This window comes from Perna viridis, chromosome 7 (assembly GCF_037379345.1).
Source record: "Perna viridis isolate PV_CMFRI_1.1 ecotype Kerala chromosome 7, ASM3737934v1, whole genome shotgun sequence".
Lineage (NCBI taxonomy): Eukaryota > Metazoa > Mollusca > Bivalvia > Mytilida > Mytilidae > Perna > Perna viridis.
The window spans coordinates 24,754,128-24,779,758 of NC_142451.1; the positions used below are offsets into that span (position 1 = coordinate 24,754,128).

Here is a 25,631-nt window from a genome sequence, read left to right on the forward strand (position 1 = left end):
GGTCCGTATTTAGAAGAGACTAATCACATTTATCAACAAAGTACATGAAGTGTTATTTTTTTTTTATTTTTAGATATATATTATATATGTGTGTTTATCTATTCACTGTGAAATCAATAAAATAGGAATTATTGCTTTCGGAGGGAACGATAACGATGTGTAATACAGTTGCGATTTTTAGTTGTTCTTTCAAGGTTTGTACCTGACTCGATTTACTGAAATACATTAATGTTGTAGAAGCATTAGGGAAGTCTAAATTTTGACAAGTTATAATTGCACAAATAAAGGTTAGATATTCGCACTAAAATGATTGCAAGTAATAAGTTTTAGTCCCCCTTTCAGAAAATGTCTATAGTGATAGCTGCTATTCCCATAGCTATCGCTTTAGGTCATTAACTACCATTCAGCACGTGTTTTATAAAGTACATTTGAAGGTTAATGTCTTCCATTGATTCCATGATCTGCTTCTTCATTTTTTTTCTTTTCGAAATGTTGTCGATCAATAATATATAGTGCATGTAAAAGAAAGATAGGTATCTGCTTTAATGAAGCAACCACCGAGTTTCTAAAGTTGAAATCTACACTTGAGTTGATTGGAAAATAGATTTTTAGAAAAATAGAAGAACTTTCTTCTAAGGTAAGCTTACAATTTTTATTTTCATTTTTATTTGTTTTATATTACCATATTTTCATGATTTGTTATTTATAATAATGTATGTTTTCTTCTAATTTTTTCTTAAATATCTTCTTCAAACCCGTCTTCTATTTACCTCAAAGTTAACTCAAAGTTAATGAAATTGACATTGAAATAACTCGGAAGTGTTTTTGATTAATGTTTTTTTTAATATTGTTTTTTCTTTGTTTGTTCATTTGTTTGTTTGTTTGTTTTTGTTTGTTTGTTTGTTTGTTTTTGTTTTGTTTTGTTTTTTGTGTAATTGATCATCAGCGAAGTTGATTTTTGTTTATTCTTTAATTTGAAAAGAAAATATCTTTTATTTTACAAAGCTTAAATGTTCTATAATACTGTATTGAGCGTTTCTTTAGAATAATTTGTTGAACGAATTGATATAATATACATTTTTACAAGAAAGAAGGACTCTACACGCTTTTGGCAGGTTTGCAGTCAAGATATGCAATAAATAATTAGTTTGCTGCCAATAAAAACAAACATTTAAACCAGGAAAACGTTACGTTCGTGACATTGCCAAATGTGACCGCAATAACGACGTTTGCCAAACTGAGCGCACATGTCATTGAAAACGTCAAATGTTTCCCAGACATATTTTTTTACGCTAAAATAAAAGGACGACCACATCATGATGTAACGCACTATAAAGAACTTGAATGACGAAAATACTGAGGAACAACCAAACACAAACACTTTATAGAATAGGGCAAATACGTGTTAAAAATCCAGACAAATGTCCCAATTAATTTGTCGAGCTAAACATAAAAAGAGAGAAGTTCAATCAAGATTTAATACAAATATGTACGTTTACAATAAAATACTATAATTTTAGTTTTCGTGTATGTCCTTTAAAAAGCAATGAGTATTGAAATGTTTGCAATGTATGACTTTTTATGGAATAAAATTGATCAAGACCTTTTCCTCAACAGTAATCACTATAAGGATGGGGTATTTTCTTGTTACTTTGTATGTATGATTTTAGTTACTTTATGTTCTTTGTTGTGTATGTCTGTTTTCCATGTCTGGTCTTTGTCCCTGGATTACGTTCTTTTGATTGCCGCTATAACCTTGGTTCCCTTGACTCTGTTATAAATGTTTGAGCTATATCATAAACCGAAGCCCTGGTGGTATTAATGGTCAATAACTTAACAAAATAAGGAAAGGACACAATTTGATAACTGTTTCCGACTTTGTAAGTTTATTTAACGATATAGGTGAAATGAAAATGTGCCTTGTGATTGCTTTATTGCATGCGGTAAAATTAATATATCATAGTATTTTAATTAATTCAGATATATGATTTTATGACATATCTGGAGGTTCCCTCCGAAAGCGAACGGCGTAATACCTATGATTGTTTTAGTAAAGCATAACATAGTGAAAACTTTACCTAAAATCATGTTCACTGTGACGTATTTCAAAAAGAAAAAAACTGGAACAAAAATTTTAAGCCTGAACATATACAAGGCTTCAGGCCTATATCATTTCTGCGGATTGCAAAGTGGTATACTTTATAATTTAATAATAAATTTAGATATATCTGTGAGACATTTTCGTCTACACATTATAAGTAGAATTTGTAGTAGGAAACCTCTGACATGTTCGATGAGTTCTTCCTCGGGGAAAACACCGTATGTAAGATCTTTTACTTCGCAAAAGTAATAATTTATTAGGCTCATTTTCAAAACTTCAACCATCATTGCGAGTACACTGTACGTATACATATCATAAAAATCATATATACCTTAGAAATCATGCAAATGCATGTACTCGTATGATACATTTTAAGCTTTTTTTAATATGCTATTCACGTGCTTCGTATAATATCTATGGATAATCTGTCTTCGTTGTGCGTTTCCTTGAAAGTCTGGCCCATATTAATTGAGAACAGGTTGCCTTTTGTAGAATAATCAAGTTAATATGCTGTATTTAATAATTTTCGTATATTTATTATGTGATGTGTGAGAAAAGAAAGATTTGGTTTAAATCTTTTTACAATTCCTAAGTACTATAATTTCAGTTCCTTGTTGACGCTTATTCCAACACAATAACTGTTTTTTTAAGTTCTCCGAAAGTACCGTTTAATTTGTAGCCTCCCTGGTCGGTCTTCCGCCAAATAAAAAAAAACGATCTTTTAATGGTAATAAGAGAAAAAGAACTGAAATGTTTAAATTTCTGATGAAAATATGGATCTGTATTTTAACGTCACACCAGGGTTATGATTTTCGTTGTACCGTATATTTTGAAGTTAAAATTGCGTTTGAAAGATTTAAAATTTTAAGGACTGTATCTAAACGTTATGACATGCATACGCTAAAATTCTAATCAGCAAAAAATCTGCTTTACTTTCCAAAGTTCTTTCTATAGACACAACATAAAAAAACCTTAGTTTACATATAGTTTAGTATTACATTTGATGTAAGTTTTCTTTTATCGCGATTCTTTCGTTCTGACTTTGCAATGTCTTGAGACATTAGTGTAAAAATGAAGTTAGTTATTATTAGCCTATTAAAACTTTGGGTATGTTTCAGAATATTTACAAAAAGCAATATTGCCGGGTTATTATTATTATTATTATTATTATTTATTTATTTATTTATTTATTTATTTATTTATTTATTTGTTATTATTTTATCATTATTATTATTTTTTTTGCAAATATTGAATTTAATATTTTTAACTTTATCTGAAATAAAACACAATGTATAAGTTGAATAGGTGTCTGGTAACGCATTTTAATCATTTTTTAGCGAGAGAAACCACAGTAGTTATAAATACCGAAATTGGAATGGCACCAATATCATACGAAACATAAATGTTTGAGAGATCTTTTAATGAAAATTATATATGCAATTCAAATAAACATTTAATTAATTTCATTTTTGGACCCTTCAAGGAACTTGACCTTCATTCTTGTGTTTATTTGGGCATCCTGGACTATAGTACACTAAACACTGGGAGCATTGACCAGATGGACAAGTAGGAAAGCACCCGCTAAGTTGCTCATAAAAAGTCCCGTCAAGAGTGGACGACAAATGGAAAGGAAAACTATGACACGGTGAACTAATCGGTTAATTTTTGACGAATTATGGGGCAATTATTACAAATACCTGTAGGAACAAATTGTGCACCATTCTTAGCCGTTCTATTCCTCCATTTCTATTTAGCCAGCTTTAAACAAGGGTTACTACAGAAAAAAAGAGAAGAGCGATTTCAATTTCCGTAATATAGATGATGCATGATCTCTGAAAAAATGCTAGCTTCAAGGATTACCTTCATCTAATCTGCCCAAATTAACTTGAGATTAAAGAGACAACTGATGCACCTGCATCATAACTAGACTTTCATTTGCACAAAGATAATACAGGACGTTTGAAATCTTTATGACATACGTCATTATTTTAACTTCCAAATAATGAATTTCCCCCTGTCTTAGTAGCATGAACCAGGTGAAATCATGATCCCAGTTTTTAGTAGAGAGTAATCAAGGGAACCAATGTTATAGCGGTAATCGAAAGAATGTAATCCAGGGAAAAAGACCAGACATGGAAAACACATATACACAACAAAGAACATACAGTAACTAAAATCATACACACAAAGTAACAAAAGCAAATGTGCAACTCGGACTCCACTAAAAACTGGGAGCATGGACCAGGTGCACCGAAAGGGTAAGCGTCCTCTGCTTTTCTAGAAACACCAGCCGAGTTGCTCATAAAAAGTCAAGTCCGGGGTAGACAAACGCGTTACTCATTTTCTTTTGTTGTTTTGTATGTACTGTTTTGGTTATTTTGTGTTCTTTGTTGTGTATGTCTGTTTTCCATGTTTGGTCTTTGTCCCTAGATTGGCTTCTTTTGATTTCCGCTATCATCTTTGTTCCCTTTATTACTTTATCACAATTTGATTTACTGATATGTTATTTCAATGTCAGAAGCGAAACAAGATATCTTCAATAAAATTCAACGCCTAACCGGTTTGATTGCCTGCCGAACTTGACACTAACTAACTGCAATGATGTAGCTCTTTTTTGACACAAGAAGCTATAAATCCCACTGCTATTGTGTGAATGCGTAAAAATTACGAAGATAGTTGAATGTTTTTATTATGATTTATAATACCCATATTTCTAGAGAGACTAATATTTTATCCTTTATTGGAAGTGAATGTTTTATATTGATATTTTTTTTAATCAAAGCACACTTCAATATGATAATGACTAAGCATTTTACTTTAAGAATATACAGAATTAAATGATATGAAAATAAGTTCTATATTCGAGGACAAGAACAGCATATGCAAATACGGCTATAATAAATATTACTATTTCGGACACAACTCATTATATGTTTTATTTGGAAGCGTCGTGTAACCGTGTTAATGTGTATGAAATACACATAGTTACATGCTTTTTCCTTTGAAATCTTGAATAGAACTTTCAGCAAAATTTTGATAATTTTTATCACGTAGTTTTTTGCTAAGATATATCAAGTTCAAGATTAAATATTGCTCTTGCTTCCGTTCTTGTATTTGTGTGTATGTGTGTGTGTGACGTCTTTTTGTTATCTTCAGTTTTTATGTGTGATCTATTTCATTCGGATTGCCACAATTGTCTTTGTACATCGTTTTTGTTAATCCTACTGCTGATGATTCTGTATTGTTTGCCATTGTATTCTCAAGTTCCAGATGGAAACACCATTATAGGCTCATTCAAGGTATTAGTTAACCAAGGTTCAAACTACATTACAATTGGTATAAAGGGACCTAAAAAGTGGTTTAAATACGGATTTAGTTAAGACAAATTTCACTGTACAAGGAATTCAAACTTCAAATTTACTATTCCAATTTAGACAATATACACCTGATTAACAGAGCAAATAAAAGATTGAACAATGGAATTGAGATTCAATCGTTTAGAGCCATTTATGGTCCAGTAAGCAAGCGTAGTCTGTATTTAACCAAACACACAATTGCTTCGGTACAGACATATGGATAACACGTGGACTTATTTTACGCCTTTAATGAAAACATTAAATAGATATCTTAAACAAGAATCAATTTAGTGTAATTATTTTTATAGCATGAATGAGTTTTTTTCTCAGTTGAATATCCGTTTTATAAGTATGATGGTCTTTTTCACGTAATTGATTATGATGACTGTGTTTACTTTGTTAAAGCCTTTCAAAATAATGAAGCATTCAATTTCCATATCAACAACACACTATTCAAAACCTGGTAATTTTCAATGATTGATCATACGATTTTCTAATGATAACTTGCAATAAAAAGAAATTGGATATTATGGAGACAAATATCAAAAGGTCTTTTAACTAGAGGATTGGGCAGGAAATTATACTAATGTTTGATCGTTCTATGTTGGTCTTAAATGGGGTTTAGTTGATTATAAAAGTGCAACAGCAACTAATTCCAAAGTTCTATGATATAACAAGTAACGACAGAAAAAAGTATTCCTTTGGATTTATACATTCCAATATCTTTATTTCATTTCTGAAACTACTTCTACAAACCATTTTTGACGAAAATCTAAAAATTGATTATGTAGAAATAGACGACAGCCCAAAGAGGAATGTGATTGTCATCAGTTTACCTCCATTGTCGACTCCATCACCGTCTGTGAACTTTTCTTTTAATATCTTCTTTACTGATACTACTTGACAGCTTTATGGGTGTCATCAACAAAATTTGCATCATATTATTGATCCCTGAACAATATTAAATCTATCAACATAAGTATGAGATAAAGCTGCTTATCGCAATTTTTTTTAGGGTTTAGGTTGTCGGACGAATCCTAGTTAGAGTTTCTGCCCTGGAAAGCCGAAAATGATGTTTTTGCTGATATTATCAAATGTTTTTGAAATCATAGTATATACAAAAAACACATTTAATTGATGAAATTATCATTATGATCGCAGATATGGAAAACTTTTAATTTGATGGAATATTTTTACATCGCTAGCATCACTTATTGATAATGCTAAGTATTGAATTCGATGTCAGTAAGTGAGCAATTTAGGACTTCTGTGGCATCTTGTCAATTCAAGAATAAGATGTGTATGATTCTATATTTTACATACATATAGATTTAGGTCACTTTGAAAATCAGAGTATGGCGTTTGAAACAATATATTTTTTTAGGGGGGAGGGTGGCTGGGAACAACTTGAGTTAAATGATACTTTTATAGATTAAAACACGAAAACGTCAAGTACACATCCTTATGCTAAGAGCGACTTTTTATATCTATGCATCTGTCTCAAAACTGTTGTTGAACGCGTTCCCTTTTCATTGCAAAATCAAAAAGGAACAAATATGGTGATTCGCAACAAATGCATAAGTGCATAACTTAAATCCAAAATATTAAATATATTCAGAGATCACCAAAATTTCTTGGACAAGTGTATGTACACGCCGCATTCAAATAAGCTCTTAATGGCCAATACATTAAAAGTAATAAAATAGAATATAGAACAATTCTTCAAAATCAAATTTAATAATCGTAATTATACGAGATATGTAAAAAGACACATTAATGAATGTTTTAGGGTATGAACTATTCGAGATGAGTTAATACCTAGTTTTACTTTCATGTAATAACAAAATTACAGAACTGAATAACTATAGGCAATAGTAAAAATGAGAAGTCAAAATTAAAGTCCGTATGACAAATGTTTATATCAAGGTAAAAACCGGAAATTGGAAACCACTGCATTTTCCTATAGAAATGGTAGGTTAAATTGGGGTTTATAGCGCGCTGGATGTCCGATGTCCATTACGGTTTATTATTTCCGGTATAGTTCAACACAAACGGGGAGCACAACAATTGGTGTTTTTTTTTTTTTTTTTTCGGTCTTCTGTTTTGTTTTGTTTTTGAATTTGTTTTTGTTTCTTTTTTGTGGAAAGGGGGTAATTGATTCATAATTATTTGATTTTGTTTTGTTTTTGTTTTTGTTTTTTGCTACTATTTCTTTTTATAACTGCAAGGTTGTTTTTTTTTCAAACACTTTTATCCTAAAGTAAACACTTAGTTCCAGTTTTTATCCATGTTTGTGTCTATTACTTTGTTTCTATCTCTATTAGCCTTACTTTCTCCTTTAATCAAATATTTAATCATAGCTTTATTGTAAGTGTTGAATACAATATTCCTCTTGTGTTTCAAGTTTACAAAGTTTATGATATCATAAAAGTAAAATAATAATAGCAATAAATCGTTGATTGATTTCAATACCTTGTTATCTCACAATCTTTGTAAAATGTTCGACGTTTTTATTTTAGATTACTTTTTACCTAAAAGAACGATCGTCATAAACATACTACTGTTCTTCTTTAGCTACTTTGTTATTGGTTTATTTATACAGCATATCCAATAATTGCAATAATTCATAAAAATACAACATCTAGCTTGGCTTTTATCTCATCTAGTTTTTCACTTCATTAAACGGACTTGTTTCTTGTATTTGTATGTCAGTCTTTAATCTTTAATGCTGAAAGTATGTAGCTTTTCATGGTTCGATATCTAAGTAAACTCAACCTTTTTGTTCTGGATTTCCAACCATGTGAAGGTAATTGTAATATAACTTATTCCTTTATAAAGCGACATATTAAGGTGTACGTTTATGAATATTGGTTGATATTGTCTTGCGTAGCATTGTATTTAACGCATGCTTGAAAGTGATTTATCCATACAATAATCCTTTAGTTATACAACGAAGCTATTTCTGATCAATTTGCCCTTTTGTCATCGATGTTGTCTACGAATTTAAAGATTGTGTTGGAATTTAAATCATATTCACTTTTGGTTGCTTTCTATTGTGAATATAATGGTACTATATAATAGTATTACATATTATTCATTTAGAAAAGTATTTTTAATTCCAATACTGCACAAACTTAGACCATGGTAGACTATCATGATCCAACTGCTATGGTTATACCATTTTGACGAGATATGCCTTTTTTTTACCTGACAGATTTTTTTTAAATCTGACTAGAACTTGATGTTTTGATAGAGTAATTATGGGAACCTAGATTCGAGCGAGAATAAAAATAATGTAACCAAGGGATATTGAGTTTGGGAACCCCAAGATCCGTGAATACATGCATGAACGACCGAAAATAGCTGTCCAATCCTATAGTAATACCATACTTAACGAAAGCTCATCAAACATTGTGTATTCCCGGCCTCTCTATATAAAGTCATACATATCTTTAAATAGACCGGGGATAAGAGAGGTAATCAAAATAGAAAAGTTTTCACACATTTGTATGACTTCTGATATTAAAGCTGTAAAGTGACACTGATGTAAAAGTGAAATAATCTAAGCATGACTACAGCTTCTGCTAGAACAAAGGTGTCAACCTCCAGTAACTTTGCATTTTGTAAACTAGGAAATTGAAGTATGATTCATTAAATATTTCAAAAGCCAACATTAAGGAATATATATTTCAATAGATGGGAAACTGTTTGAAATGATGGCATCTATTGTATAAAAAGATTCCTTTAGATAAAATGTTCAAATTGAAATATGTAATATAAACTAGCTGTCAAGAATGAGGCAGTACACCTAACCAATAACTAGTTTACAACCAGTCTTATAACTACTCAACCTTTCAGAGTTTAAAAAAGTTATAGCCAGTTTTATAACTCCTTACGAGATGTCAAGCTTTCTTTTTATTATGTAGCTGTGTTCAGTTCAGCATATAACTCTTGTCCAGCATATAACTGTGTCCATTATATAAGTAAGTTTGCATCATTCTATGCACAGCAATGCTCTTTATTTTTTATAAGTCATCATATTTTGGTACATGTATTAGGTAACATTTATATTGAATACTTACATGATTTAAGCCATTGATTTTACGAATAAAGAATTTTTTCCTATATTTCACCTCAAGATCTTTTAAACATTGAAAATAACACGGATGGTGAACTTTTCTAAAACTTTATACATGGTTTTGTACATGAATGATCCATATAATATCATTTTTGAACAAAAATTGAATTATAGGTTTTTGCAAAATAAAGATATAGTTTTATATAGGCAGACAGCTGAAAATTTACTTCTTTTTCTTATCAATGGTAAAATAGATGTCCAGTTATTCTTCTAAAACATGAATAGGATAACAAAAATCAAATTTTAAAAAAAATCTTTTCTAAGTGAATTTGACTAAATATTCAGTTGTTTACCTAAATATTCAGTTGTTTACCTAAATATTCTGTAAAAATGATCTGTAAATACTAGATATGGTTTTGTTTGGCCGGTGATGTAAATTTCTAAAAATAGCAATTTTGTTCAAAATCTGCATGTTGAAATTGTCAGAAGATGTACTTAATATGTAATGTAATATTATGTACAAATGTAAAAAAAACAATTGAATTGTAGCAAAAAATTAGGTGGTACAACATGGCTCTACCTTAAGTGTATCGAAAAAGGTTTTATAGAATGTTCATGCTGCTATGTTTTGGTTAAAAGTGGTTCGTTCTACGTTTTCAAATCGTGTATACTTTTCATAATTATAGTGGTTGTTGGCTTGTGAATATTTCATAATATTTGTATAACCATTTTGTGCTTTATTAGACAATTATGAATATAAGGTATATAACTTTCCCTACCTATTGACTTTATTATTATGAATAGTATTGTTTATGAAACATATTGTACGTGTAATAGTGAATCCAATGAAGCATTTTACAGTCTATTTTGCTTAGTGAACGTGACTCAGTGCAAATTTAGTACCTAAAAGGAAAAGCTAGTAAGAAAGGTTTTATTGAGGTTTTGCATAAACCTAAAAAAATGTATGACTAACAAAATTACGAAATACCGTTGAGTTTAAAGGTCTTTGTGATTAATTTCGGCAGCTGCTCCATACTTCCAATGTGTTAATTGAGTTCGGTTTGTTTTATTAAAGTATCTGTATGTATGCTTGGTTTCTTACATTTATTTGCAACGATGAAAAATGAAAATATCTATATCAATCTGTATATGTAATAATGTGTTCAATAAAGCAGTAGTTCATTTACCAGTCTCTTTTGTCTCCAGAAGTTAGTTGTTTCTGTTTTTGTTTTAAACTTTAATGTGTTTTTCCTTCTTGTATGTTTGGCATTTAAACAAACCGGACCTGAATTTAATAATGTCATGCATTGTTTTTGTCCAAAATTATTGTTGGCACTAATGTTTATATTCCGTTTGATCTTTCCAGACGGTTACGTAAAAGAGGTTCTATAACCAGGTTAAATTCGTTATCATAAATCATGAATACTTGATCAAATATATCGTTTCCATAAGTGCTTTAGTAGAATTCATGGCTTCACAGAAAGCAGTATGAGCTATGCTTTCTCACCACAAGTGATAGTAATTATGGCATTCACAATTTAGAATTTTTATCGCATTATCTAATTATTTGCAAATTAGATGTTTTCAATCAATCAGTTGGTTTACATGCCAACCCATTAATATATGGGCACCGTCTTTCAATGCAAAAAATATATATTTCAAGCAGTAGCCCCAAATTGACATTGGCTGGATTTGAGCAGGCAAGTTTTAATTCTTAATAATATTGGATGCATAAATGAATTTTACTTTAATCGGAAATGTCGATGAATTTACCTTCATTTTGATATATCCAGGTTAAATTGTATTTATACCTTCTAACTATCATATTATTATGCATTTGAACTACGGAAATAAGTAAAGACGGGACAATTATTAAGGAATAAATGTTATATTTTTTTCGGTCTTTGAAGAAATAAACTCGATCACATGGTGCTTATTAAATAATCTGCGTAGCAGGTTATTTTCAAATGTGCACAGCGGGCATTAGGGTTATTTCGAGTAGACCGAGAAATATAACAGTCATTCCTTATAATATAATTTTAGTATCAAAATTCAACGAGTAAATCAGGCATATACAAAACTTGTTCTATGAGATGATAGACAAATTTTTATACAATCAGAAAGCATGTAACTTCTGAAATTAAAATTATTACAAGATAATTTCAAAAGACAACAAAGGAAGATGAAGTCACACATAAAAACATACACACATATTATAAATAAGAACCTGGTCCCAATGCCACAAAACTGCTTAAATTGCGTAAGAATAGCTCTGATTTTAAATCAGACAAAAGATTATGATTAGAGATACATTGATATTTTAATCCTAAAAATGTTTTGATTGGACATCTTTCCATAAGCCTCATAGGAACTGTATACGACAGTGAAAGTGCTAATGTTAGTTGGTAACTGGATATATTAACACGTAAAGTTTAGGTTACGTTCTTCAAAGAAAAGTACGGGAAAATTTCCCGCCTGAATTTTCACAGTATAACCAGTCAAAATTTATTTTTTATTTTGATAGATTCAAGAAAATCAATGAAAGAAGAGTTTGTTTTATGATGTAACAAATGTATTTGAAATTGTTCATTGATTTGATGAATCACCCCTTTCTAAATTTCAGACAGAACCATACTTAAGTCTGAAACAATTTAGTGGCGTCATCAATTTAAAACTTTGATTAAATTCACATGACAATCAAACTGTACTCTCGGCATAGGTATTTTTTCAAGTTTTGTGATACAAAGGTCAGATTTATTCGTTACTTATGCATTATATTGTTTCACACCGTGATAGTGTCTTAGAACTTCGATTAAACCATTAAATCATAACATCAATAAAAATATCTTATGAGTATTAAAAACATTCAAATTTTAAATGGATATTCATTAAAGTTTTGATTGTACATATAACTAATATACTGTTAATTTCTTTTTTGTGTGATAAATCCTAACACAATAAACAAATATTAATTTCCAAGAAAAATCTTTATATCTTCTCTATAGAATATTTGTTTTATTTGACAATTACAGGTTGCATATCTAGCCTACTTCATAAAGATGTAGAAAAATAACAGCCATAAAAATTGCAGAGTCGAAAAGAAATATTTCGTATTAAATAAACACTTACATACATGCCAATATGTATGCTCCAAACTCAGAACATTAAGTATTAACGAAGATGATAAACTCAAAACAGAAAAATTGAAAGAGAAAAATTTGCATTTATCTATGCATGCATTTGCTAGTCTTATTGTATATAAGTAGTAACACAAAGCTGTCCAGAAGATCTGGCTCACCAATCTGTGCCTAATTCAAACACTTTTCATTTCAATTGGTATTGGCAGGTTGACAATTATTCGGTAGTTAAACAAAAACCTCCAAACTTACAGAGCTTCATAGTTATGTTTATGCACACGAGGAAGCGCTTTTGTTTTACAAATGCAAAAGATGTTGAAATCATCATTTGTTTTACCCATGAAATATGAATTTTGACATGATAATGTACTGAAGACAAAGTTATTTATTAGTTTCATTTGATCATTCATTTCAGTCATTTAGATATGTAATTTATCGGTGATAGCATGATAATTCATTATTATGCCATTACTTGTCTTTATATTATATTCATTGCCGTTCGAATACTAGTCCCCTTGACTTCCATTTCTAAAGGTTGCATCTTATGGTGAACCCTAACACGTAACTTGTTGATGTTAGAAATGAATTTGATATCATAAACGGTTAACAAGCATGGGTTGGGTTGTTTTATATGTAATTTTAACTGAGGAGAGATGGAGCTCATCGGATATGGCATCTAGTTAACATATCAAATATAGATTGATTGAGTATATTAGAATACATATTCTTTAAAAACCCTTTCAATGACTGTGAGATTCTATTGTTGTGTTTTATTATAGAATTTCAGCAAAACAAAATATTCAAATCTGACATCCTTAGAATTTGAATAACAAATTCATATTGGTCTTTAGTACTCTTAAGGTTTATCTCACGTTTGAATGATAATTTTGTTCTTATGAACTTAACTGAATTTCTGTCCACGAGTTTCTAAAAAAGTGATATTTTGAGACAAACATGATTTTATTCAGCAAGACTATAAATAATTATTACATTGGATTAGATCTACATAGTTTTGACTCGTTTGATATTAATTAGTCACTGCTACATAAAATACTTAAATTTTACTGTTATTAAAATCAATCATTATTTCACTTTCAAATTCTTTTCCTTTTGAATTACATTTATATCATTTAATATAACCCAAACGGGTCATAGGCATGAAAAGGGAAAATGATTCAGATGATCTAATTGTATTTTATGAGTTTTGTATTCAGCTAAATCGGAATAGGATATAGGGGAAACGGTACTATTTATTTTCCCATAGCCGATAAAACTAATCTTTTAAGTTAGGTTTTCGGGAATGTCTTGTTGAAACCAGAACTCAAATAACTCACGAAAAGTCACCACTGGAATAGGGTTTGACCATCTTATTTCTAACAACCATCAATAAGTTGAAGGTAACGGAAGTTTTACTCTTTTTTTTTGTTCCGCACTCAGTTGTTTTGTGCAGTCTTTTCTAGGAATTTTTTTTAAACTTTAATATTTTTAATCTGAGAACAAAAAAAAACATTATTACACTCTGTGTTATTATATCAACCTGTCCTTTAAAAGTTCCGTTCATCTGAATAGAGTACACAATTGGCAACCTAATCAGGGAAATATAACTATTGTTCCTTTAATGTTTTGGTTTAGTTTAAGCTTCATCATACTTAAAATCAATTGTTTCGATTTATTTTCAACCTATTCAATAACTATGTTTTAAACGTATATGTCCATGAGTAAATTTGTAAAACGTTCGATCGATCTTTATTAGCTTTATTTCTTTGTTTGGTTGTTTTTTGATTTTGGTTTTTTTTTTTTTTTTTTTGGTTTTTTTTTTGGGGGGGGGGGGGGGGTTGTAATTTTATGACAACTTCTTTACAGATATTTTTGTTTACTTCTATTCAATATACAATTTTATTATTACAAATGAGCATTACGTAACTAGAAACATATTCCATTTAATTATATTCAGTGACTATGTCCATAATGATAGAAGTTTACGTTAGACTGAAAGAGCAATCAAGGGAACCAAGGTTATAGCGGTAATCAAAAGAATGTAATCCAGGGACAAAGACCAGACATGGAAAACAGACATACACAACGAAAAACATAAAGTAACCAAAACCATACATACAAAGCAACAAAAGTAAATGAGCAACTCGGACTCCACTAAAAACTAGGAGCATGGACCAGGTGCACCGGTAGGGTAAGCGTCCTCTGCTTTTCTAGAAACACCCGCCGAGTTGCTCATAAAAAGTCAAGTCCGGGGTAGACAAACGAGGAAAGGAAAACTATGACCCGTTGAATAAATCTGTTTTCATGGTGCTGTTCCCATATAAGTCATCTAACCTTTTTCTTTATTTTCTTGTTTTGACACTATATCTAAATATCTATAATTTCTTCGTTTTACTATCATCAGGCTTTAGTGTTTGATATTTATTGCACTTATCATATTATTTATATTTCTAATGGATTGAAGAAATAAACATATGAATGAATGAATATACAATAAAGTAATTGTGTTCTCATAGATAAATGAGTTCACACGAAATAAAATTACTGAAGAAATGTTCTCCTTTAAATTGTACAGCGACTTTTCCTTTAAAAGAAATTTTTCGAAAGTTTAGAGTTCCATAGTAACTGCTGCCAAAACAGTTTAAAAAAACCTGACTTATTAAAACTTGCAGAAAGAGTAGTTAAGTTTGTATTTATTATGCTATTATGTACATTTTCTCTGTTTCTTGGTTTCACCTTCTTCTAAAGTAGGTTTTGATGTCATTGATACATCTTTGTATTAAGGCCAGATCAGATCAAGACACTTTAAAAAGGGGTGTCAGTCGAGGGCCTGAGAAAAAGGGGTTGCAAGGACATTATTTGTCAGTTTTTGTCAATTTTACACATAAAAATGACAAATTGTTCAATAAAAAGGAGTTGGAAAACACCTGCACCCCCTCTGTTTTTGCCCATATCAATCGTTAAATTGAATAAAAAATATATTTTTTAAGTTCTATTAATCTAGAAAGATTACTGTGAAAGTGTCAAGAAAATATATAAGCTGATATGTTGTATTACTTTCTTATACAATGTATGAAGAGAAGCATAATCTTTTATTCAAGTCAAAAGCAAAAACAATAAACGCATGGATAGATCGTCCCGTTTCGTTTGTTTCCTCGAAGAATAATTAAGACTAATAAAGGTTTCAAAAAGATGATAAATCGAAGCTCATTTTTTAAAATTACAATCAACATCATTTAATTTAACACAGACGGGTCGTAAGCATGAATTCGAAAAATGATTTTTGATTTTTCACCTTATAAGTGGACAAGTTTGCTGTCATTCATACCATCTTGCTCAAAATTGCAAGAATCAATATGAAAACCACGTGATAGGCTGGTTCGAGGTATCAGTATGGAAAGCCAAAGTGGACAAAAATCAATATTTTGTAATATCAGAAAATTATTTTTTAATATTAGAAAGTATATATAAATATAGTTTTGTAATATTTTTATTTACCAATCTATTGTAAAATAAATCTTGGTTCCCTTGATTACTTTTTAACATTATTGACGATCACGTCTTACTGGTAGATACAGTTTGTATTACCTTATTATATATATTTTTTATTTTTTCTCTTGTAGGTGAAGAAAATTTGAATTAAGACAAATCAAAGAAATGGAAAACCTTCTACAACTGTATGGTTTGCTACTTCTAACAAATATAGGTATGTCATTTTTTACCATTTTCAGTACATGTCTTCTGACTTTCATATAGACTGTATTGCATAGGATATTGGCTTCATCAAAGGGATATACGAAGGGAATGCGTAGATAAAAAGCAAGCCTGGAAGGACAACAAACGAAAACAGCACGAAAAACTAAAATTAACGCACAGAATAATGAACAATGACCTGCCTTTTTAATTATTTGGAAATTGTTAATTTCACCTAAATAAAATACCTTTAGTCAATCCAATATATGATATAAATAAGACATTGTAACGCGATTTCGTCATTATGTTGTTTTGCATTCACTGACATGGTAATCTATATTAAATGTTAAAAGCAATAATTGGTAGTTTGCAATGATAAGTTTAAATCTGGTATTTTATGTGAAGTTAGTGAAAAATAACCTTTTCTTTTGTTGTTTCTTACACACTTTTGATAATATTCTTTATGTAAATCGTTGAATGGATGTCAGTTATATTTCAATAAATCTACTTAAATATATCTTACAATTCCGTCTTTGTTTTAAGGTGGATGTCTTGTTGTTAGGTCATACAATTCACAACTGCAAGAAGGCTTAGGAACTTTTGTCACCTTCAAAGTTATCCTAGAAGCGTTTACAGGAAATGTGAATGGTGATTGGTACATGACAGATTTGACAGGAAAAAATCGAATTGTTACTATAGATGGTTCGAAATATATTTCACAGGACGCAACCGCATCACGGGAATTAATTATTTTTCCTGTAGAGAAGTCTGACGTCGGTTATTATGTCTACCGTGCTACAGATGATTTGGAAACTGTAGATAGTTCTCTTATAACATTTTCGTTATCGGGTTTGTATATTTTTTGTAGAAATCGGTGAATTAAGAGACAAAAAAGACAATTTAGGGATACCACAGTTGTAACAGTATTCAGGAAACAAAACATCAACTAAACTGAAAAAAAACTGTTATTCAAATGCGGCCAATGCGAGATTGCTCCTTTGAACAAAAAATTTACAATATGTTTATTATTATTCCGGCACACAATAATTACCATATCAACTCGGGAGTGAGGAATGTATACAATGCTTACCATATCAGCTCGAGAGAGGGTATTTTATACTGCAATCGTTAATCATAACCAAAATACATTGATAGTGTATTTTTATGATAAACGGTCAAGAACAGTATACAATATTTTAGTTCCGCCTACTTTCCTACTTTTGTATGAACTATCAGTTTATCTTAGTGACACTAGTGGGAAAGAAATGTAATATAATCACATCGTATAAAATTATATTTGATTTTAAAAAGAGATGTAAATTGCGGTATAAAGACAATGACGGTATACTGATTAGAAATAAAGATGATACACGAATCGAAAAAAACAGCTTTCATGAAAATCATAAGAAGTCATTACTAACTAATCTTTAACTATTAAACATTATAGATGTTGGTTAAGATGATATTTCATTACTTTCATTTTAGTGTGTGTGTGTGTGTGTGTGTGTGTGTGTGTGTGTGTTCTTCTGTGTGTTTGAGAATACTTTAAGCATTATTATCATGTTTTCAGATATCGCTACACAGGTAGATACAACCATGTCAACAGAATTAGTTACACTAGGTCAAACAGTAAATCTAACTTGCGATTACCTACCAAAAGATTCTAGCGTGTCAATTGTTCAATGGAAAAAAACAGTCTCTGGTACGGACACAATAATTGACGGAAATTCAGATGTTAGATACAGCGGTAGTACAATAACCAAACCATCGCTAATTATTAGAAATATTCAAACGGGAGATATAGCAGACTATGTTTGTATGGTAAAAAATAGGATTGGTTTTGGGAGCAGTACAACTATCACATTGCAGTTAGCTGCAGGTATTCAAAATCGGTAGCATAACAGGTGTAGTCTTTTCTTGTGTGTATAACTTATGACATTGTCTCAATTACTAATTTAAAAATCATCTAAAATATGGAATCGACTTTATTCAACAAGCTCATCTATAACTTGGAATCTTCATTGGTTCAACTATTATTTTCCCCATTAAATTGAAATCGTCTGATTCAACTTCTAATCTTCACCTTTTCCAAGGAATCGAAATTTGTTTAACTACTATTCTATCCTATAACATTGAATCGTAAATGGTTCAACTACTAACCTGCCCCTATAAATGGAATCGTAATTGGTTCAAGTTCTAATCTACATCTATGACATCGACTCTTTTTCGGTCCAATTTTTAATCTTCCCCCATAAAATGGAATCGTCCTAAGTTCATCTTCTGATCTGCCCCTATAACTTGGAATCGTCATTGGTTTCAACAAACTTATCTAACCTTCATTTATGAAATCGTCACCTGTTAAACTACTATTCTGTCAATGTTTTCAACTTATTTTAGTGTTTGCGTCTTTCTTATTAAGTATCCAATGATAAACTACTACGAATAATCTAAAGAAAAAAATGTGGTAGGACTTCTCTGATCGATATTCATCAATTACCTATGCAGATAAACAATTACAATTTCAAAGTTTGAATGGGTGATGCCAAGTTCATCAGAAAGCTGCTATAAAATGGTAAAGAAGATGAGATAATCTTTACAATTACTGTAATTCCGGTTTTGATTTGATAAAAAAAAAAGATTTGAATGAATATTTAAATCACATTGACCGACTGTCAACAAATATCTTCATTCGGTGAAATATGTTTAATAGATAATAGAAAAAAAACAGAATTGAATCTTACACACGACCTAATTAAACTTGTTTACAGAACATGCTTAATAGTGTAAGTCTTTCTTCCCTTCCGTTATATAGAAGGGTACTCATCTTTTAATCAGTTACTCTTCCTACACCACTGTAGAATTAAATTTAGTGAAACTTTCACATAATCTTATGTACAAGTTCCCATTGTGCATCTCCTATTTAAGATTATATTGCAAATCAGATTCACGTAAGCAAAACGTGGATATTTTGATGTTTGGAAATGAAATATTAATATCGTTTTCCGTTAGTTTCTTCTCAACAGGAAATAAAGACGACCACTATAGATTATGATGAGACAAGTCAAAATACCCAAAAATCTACAGACATTATATCTACTGCTTATGAAACAACCAAACGAAGTCAAAACGACATCGCAGATTTGTTAACTACTTCTCAAGGAACAAAGCATTTAACGACAAAATCATTTAAACAAACAACAGATGCGTCAACAGACGTAGCAAAAGACCAATCAAACGGAAATACCCAGTCGCCAACAGTTAACAATGGTAAGAATTATCGTTGATATCTTGTTGTCCTTGTCGAAAAACTAGGTCAAAAGGGTGAGAAATCCGTAGACAGTAAGAAACACTGGACACAAAATTTGTGACAATTCATACAATACTAAACAATTAAAGTAAAGCGAGTATCTGGAATTATATTCAAGCTGCTTATGGGATTACATATTCCTACATATTTGAACATAACGCTGCTAAAAAGTTACTACTTAAAAACGTGTACAGCATATCATAATTTGTAATTCACATGACTGCGTTTTTATATTTAATAACCACTGGGTCGATGTCACTTATGGTGGACCTAAGATCGCCGAGTGTATTCACCAACCAAGTAATCTGACTTGCTTGATTCCGAATTATATCAAATTTCATTATAATATTATTAAAAATAGCAGTATTACAAATTTTAAAATACCTACAAAGCTGAGACTTCATTCCTTGTATTGCACATTGTAGAACCTCTTGGTGATCGATTTGGCTTCCTATGACGATAATTTGGGTTCTCAGTACTCCTTGTATACAAATAATTTATGGATTAAGATCTTCCTAAATATTTGATTTTAATGCTGCTGGTGACAGATTACTCCTTAAATCACGTGCACACCATATCAACATTTGGAATTTATTTAATTTGGTATTTTTGTATTTACATAGATTTTATTAATAATTTTCTGGCTATTAACTATGGTGGCATATATCACCACCTTCCTGCCGCTTAATTAAATATATTAAATTAGCCAAATGTATCAACTTGCCACTTAAATAAGTCTACCTGTCACTTAGCTAAGTATACTAAAATAACCAAATAAACAAAAATAGGGTGTTAAGACCATTAACCCACCTTTCATTTTGAAATGCCTTAGAAAGTCAGCATCATTGTGGTGGTTTTCACCGACTTATTAGAATATATTTTTATTTTTGATTTTAGGTATACACAATGTATAGCATTAAGGGGAACGACATTACGCAACCTGTACTTTAGAAGTACAGTGAAGACGATTAAACGTTAGGGAACAGATTTTGGTTAACTATTACTTGATAAAATCTCTTGGCTAGTTAACTGAACAATGAAAAAGGAGTTTGTTTGAAATTCTTATCATTTTTTAGGCAATTTAAAAATCAGAAATACACAAGGAGTGATTTTGTATGCTGAATATGTGAAAGTCTCCTTGCCTATTGTCCAGTTAACTACCTGAAAAGCTTCATCTGGTGATTGTAATTTAATCAGAGGGAGACAAAAATATTTCCTTGAGTTAAGTAGATTACTTACATCATTTTTTGAGTAACCAGTAGGTCTAGCAGCCGCTCGACTCAATCCGTCCATCACGCTGAGGGGGTACCTATTTTGTGTAATGAATGTTTTGAAAACAAAATTATTATCTTCAAACATTGTCAACTTCAATACAGTATATACCGTTAGTCAAGTATTTGAAGTTTTATTTATCTTTCAGGTACATGTCCTTGTGATTGTGAGTTTAAACATAGGCTAGAATATTGGGCAAGTCAAAATTTGACAAACTATACTATTGAAGAACTGAGAATAATTCTGAGACCTGTTTTGGATAAACTTGAGAAGGAACTTAAAGTTGACAAGACACGACTTTCATCGACCATCAGAAAACTTACAAGTGCAAAAGACCACAGACCATCTTCTAAAAGTATTGGTTCTATTGGAATAATATTTTTGGTACTTGTTATTTCTCTGGTTGTTATTTCCGATGTAATTTCATTCAAACAGTATATTTACAAAATTAGACAAATGGGTACATTATCAAATAAACACAAAGTGAAGTAGTTTTGAAAAATTAAATGTTAAGTTATAGCAAAAGGGTTCCTCTCTCCCCATTAGTAAGATCGTTAAAAAATCATTGTCAATGGTAGAAGTGCAGAAAAATCTTCTGGACAAACGGTGTTTTAGCACCAAAAATACCATTTGCCTTATTATACATAATTAAATTCCTTTCCTTTAATACAGATGATTAGTATTTGAGCACTTTCACCCATATCAACCAAATCAAGAAATACTTCATGCACAATTTTTTTTATCTTAAAATGTCAACAACTATATGAAAAACTAACACTGGTATGTAATCTGTGACCATTTCTGAAAAAAAAGAAATAAAAGTGAATTTGGTGGCTGTTTAATAGATTTTTATGTAGACTGTGTCTTTACCATTAAAACCAGAGGAAATTATATATGATTGTGGATACCTTATGGCCTCCATTCATTATGTTTATATGTAAATAGAACCATTAACATCAGCTTCACAATTTTCACCCTTATCTTACAATGACTAGTGACTACTTACTGTAGGCACATTGTTAGCAAATGCTAACCATCTGTCTTAATCATTACTTATTCAAGTGTTCATTTATAAAGTTACAATATTGTATGAATATTATTTTATGAATTTTTTTATGAATCTTTTAGTTCACGTTTTTTCTCATATTGACACAACACCAATTACTACCTTTTTATACTTCGATACCTTTCATAATATTAACCTGTGATAAAGCATTAATAAACTTGTAGTACTATCAATATACTAGCAATATTCTATGTCAGTGGTGGATACATAGATTTGAAAAAAAAGTAAAGAAATGGGAGTGTTCCAGGCTATTACATATTCGCTTTTTTCCAAATTTTGTTCCGCGAAATTATCCTTAAAGAGGAAGGTTCCTTCCTGGATCCGCCTGAGTGAATGTCATTTTAGCTCACCTGGGCGAAGGCATAAAAGTGATGTGAAAATTTTTGATCCGTCGAAAAACATGACCGTCGTTACTAAAAATAAAGCATATGGGTCCGGCAGATTTTTTGTAAATATCTCCAAAACAGTTAGGTTCAGCCAATGTCTGACATGAATGAAAATGTACAGCGTGATGAGATCTATCTAAAGTCAAATTTGTGTGTAAATCTGTGAAATCAAGTTGATGTTATTGCCCTTTTCGATATTTGTCGCTATTTTCCATGTTATTTCTTTCAAATATCTTCTCCTTTGAAACCACCATGCCAATTTGAACCAAACTTGGTATAAATGTTTCTTAGGGTGTTTTGCATAGAAGTGATCCGCCGATTGTGGTCCGTTGAAAAACATAAAAAAATATAAAATAAAATATAAAATAAAAAAAATACCATGTCAGACACAAGTATTTTTGCATATATCTATCGTTAGGTTAAGCTACCTTGGACATAGGTAAAGTGATCAGCATGATGAGATCTATCATTGGTCAAATTTTCGTGAAAATCGGTTAAGCCATGTATTTTTTTTTTTTTTTTTTTTTTTTTTTTTTTGGCTATTTTAATGCTATTACTCAAATGATTTTCTCCTTAGAGACTACTGAACTCAATAATAATTAATATGATTGTTCCTTAGGTATTAGGGTTAGGAATTGTAATTCAAGAAAATATGGGTGTTTTTTTTACAAAAAATAGAAAGTTGCTTATCGAAACAAGGTGAGCGATTCATTAAGGGTCTTTAAAGCCTCTAATTTCATTTATTTGTTTTCACAATAAAGGTGTCTTTACACTTCACCGTGCTTTGTATATCAGTTATACACATGTAATATACGTTTGTCGTTTATTCTTTTATTTTAACATTACATACATCTCTGAATTTACCATCCTAACATAGATGAAAGAAAAAGACACATTCAGCTCAAATAGAAATTATGAAGAACGTTGAAAAAAGCCATGACATTTAAAAGTTCTAATTTTGTAAATGGCCTTGACCAACATCCTACAAATTGACTATAAATTATTCAAGAGTAATCAAGGGAACTAAGATTCTCGCTGAAATCAAAAGAATGTAATCAAGGGACGAAGACCAGACATGGAAAAAACATACATAACAAAGATCATAAAATAACCAAAATAATAGATACCAAGTCACAAAAGTAAATGAGTCAACTCGGACCCCACTAAAAACTGGGAGCATGGACCAGGTGCACCGGACAAAGTCACCGACGGACGGACAAGCAACTTTTTGGAGGTTATCACATAATTACGTCGCGACTTTGTGTATACAAAAAAAAAACACATATATGAATCATTTACTAGTTATTGTCTGTATCTCACAGTTCCACGAATTAAATCTTTAAAATTTAATGGAGCGCTTCCTTATTTTTTTCTTTCATTGTCTGTGTAGACATGTTTCATGGATATCGTATAATATCATTGATTTCACTCTAGCACAGCACTATTTAAAAATGGGAGCATGGACCATGTGCAATTATGACACATTGAACAAATCGGTTCTCAGACGGTGCAGATGAACACACCTTAACGATCCACGTATCCATAATAGCGACCATTAAACTTCTGTTGTAATGACTTTTACCTTGTATTAACCCAGTTCTAGGAGCCTAATTGTAAGAAGTCTAGCGCGATACAAACATTCTGCGTAATTACGACAAGCATGACGTATGAGTTGTGATATGAAAAATCAATACGCATTACCAAAAAAGCAAAGTTTCAATTGTTGTTGCTTGTAAAAAGGCGGTGTCATTTTTCACGTGTTTCTAAATATAATGGGCCTTCAAAAAGGTAATGTATGGCATCTTCAACCACCCAGCCACAGACACAACCTGGATCATTTACAAAACTAATGCGGACTGGATCTGCATTCAGGGCACGACACCTGTGTCGAACTTTTGTGTATAGAATGTTAAAAAGTCTACAACCTGTGATTTAAAAAGGTTTAATATAAATTTCAAATCGGTTTGCTTTTTTTTAAACTAGATATATTTGGAAGATTGCGAATATTTGATTTCATATTGTCCCAAAGTTTAAGTACGGATGGAAAAGAATATTTGGAATTTAACTGTAATCTTGTAAATGGTTTTCTATACCTAGAAACGGACCGCAAGTTTCTTTATCTTACATCTTGTTGATACGGTGATAAATAGTCATAGTCATTAAGATCAGATGGACATTCGTGATGGTGAATTTTATGAAACAAATTAAGTTTTTTTTTTTCTTTTTCTTCTAAATTGCAGGAGTTCGCATCCAGTTTCCAAATATAGGGAGTCTATATTTGCATATTTTAGAAGAACATTAACAATTCTTATTACCATCTTGTATACAAACATCCCAAACTTCACAAGCATATTCCAACAAGGGTACAATAAAGGCAAAGTATTTTTTTCTGGTTCTGTCCACTAAGTGTAAATTTAAGTTTACGCAGCATTGAAAGTTCAATCGAAGCGCTTTTCAATATATTTGGAATATGACTCCATTTACAATTGGAATGAAATGTAACAAGTGTTTATGATTTTCAACACATCTAATCAACTAATCATTTAATCTTATACCTGGTCTATCCGGTTGGCTTTTTTGTTTGGTTCATTTGTGGGGTTAGGGTGTATTGAAATTTACCGGCCAGTTTTTTACCAGTTTTACCAGTTATTTATTTTATCTAGATCTGAGTAAATGTTTTTCTCAATTTGTTACATATTTCTGGAGGCATCTGAAAGTAAAACATCATCTGCAAAAAACTGGATAGACTTGTGGTAAAGTCAGCAAAGTCATTCATATACAATAAGAAAAATAAAAAAAAACTTTTGACCTTTTGGAACACTAGCTTTAAGAGGAACCAAGATTATAGCGAAAATGAAAAGAATGCAATCCAGAGACAAAAAAGTAAATGAGAAACTTCAAACTCCACCAAAAACTTCGAGCATGGACCAGGTCCACCGGTAGAGAGAGCGTCCTTTGCTTTTCGAGAACCACCCGCTTGCTGTACATAAAACGTCAACTCTTGGGTAGACGAAACAGGAACGGAAAACTATGAAGTTGAACAAATCAGTTTTGATGACGCAGATGGATACATCGTAACGATCCATGAGTTCATGTAAAGTAATGACTCGCTAGGATTTGAGGTTGAACACTTTGGTATATGTGTTATTATACAATCATGTCAAACATTTGGTATTTAACCTAATTGTAATGATAAATTAAATGATTTAATTAAAATTCAAATAACTGTAAAATGTTT

The 25,631-nt window shown here is 30.8% G+C and overlaps 1 protein-coding gene across 2 annotated transcripts; it reads left to right on the top strand.

Moving 5' to 3' along the window:
* Window positions 1–23,039, top strand: LOC148611944 (uncharacterized). 2 transcript variants are annotated; one of them, XM_088592962.1, is made up of 6 exons: window positions 1–194; window positions 16,293–16,375; window positions 16,906–17,211; window positions 17,933–18,241; window positions 19,372–19,629; window positions 21,090–23,039. In XM_088592962.1, the coding sequence occupies exons 2-6, from the start codon at window positions 16,327–16,329 to the stop codon at window positions 21,431–21,433; spliced, it is 1,266 nt and encodes a 421-aa protein (XP_088449088.1). In that variant the 5' UTR covers window positions 1–194; window positions 16,293–16,326; the 3' UTR covers window positions 21,434–23,039. The 2 variants fall into 2 exon arrangements, with proteins under 2 accessions (XP_088449088.1, XP_088449089.1); XM_088592963.1 differs by lacking the exon at window positions 1–194 and adding an exon at window positions 548–637.
* The last annotated feature ends 2,592 nt before the right edge of the window (window positions 23,040–25,631 follow it).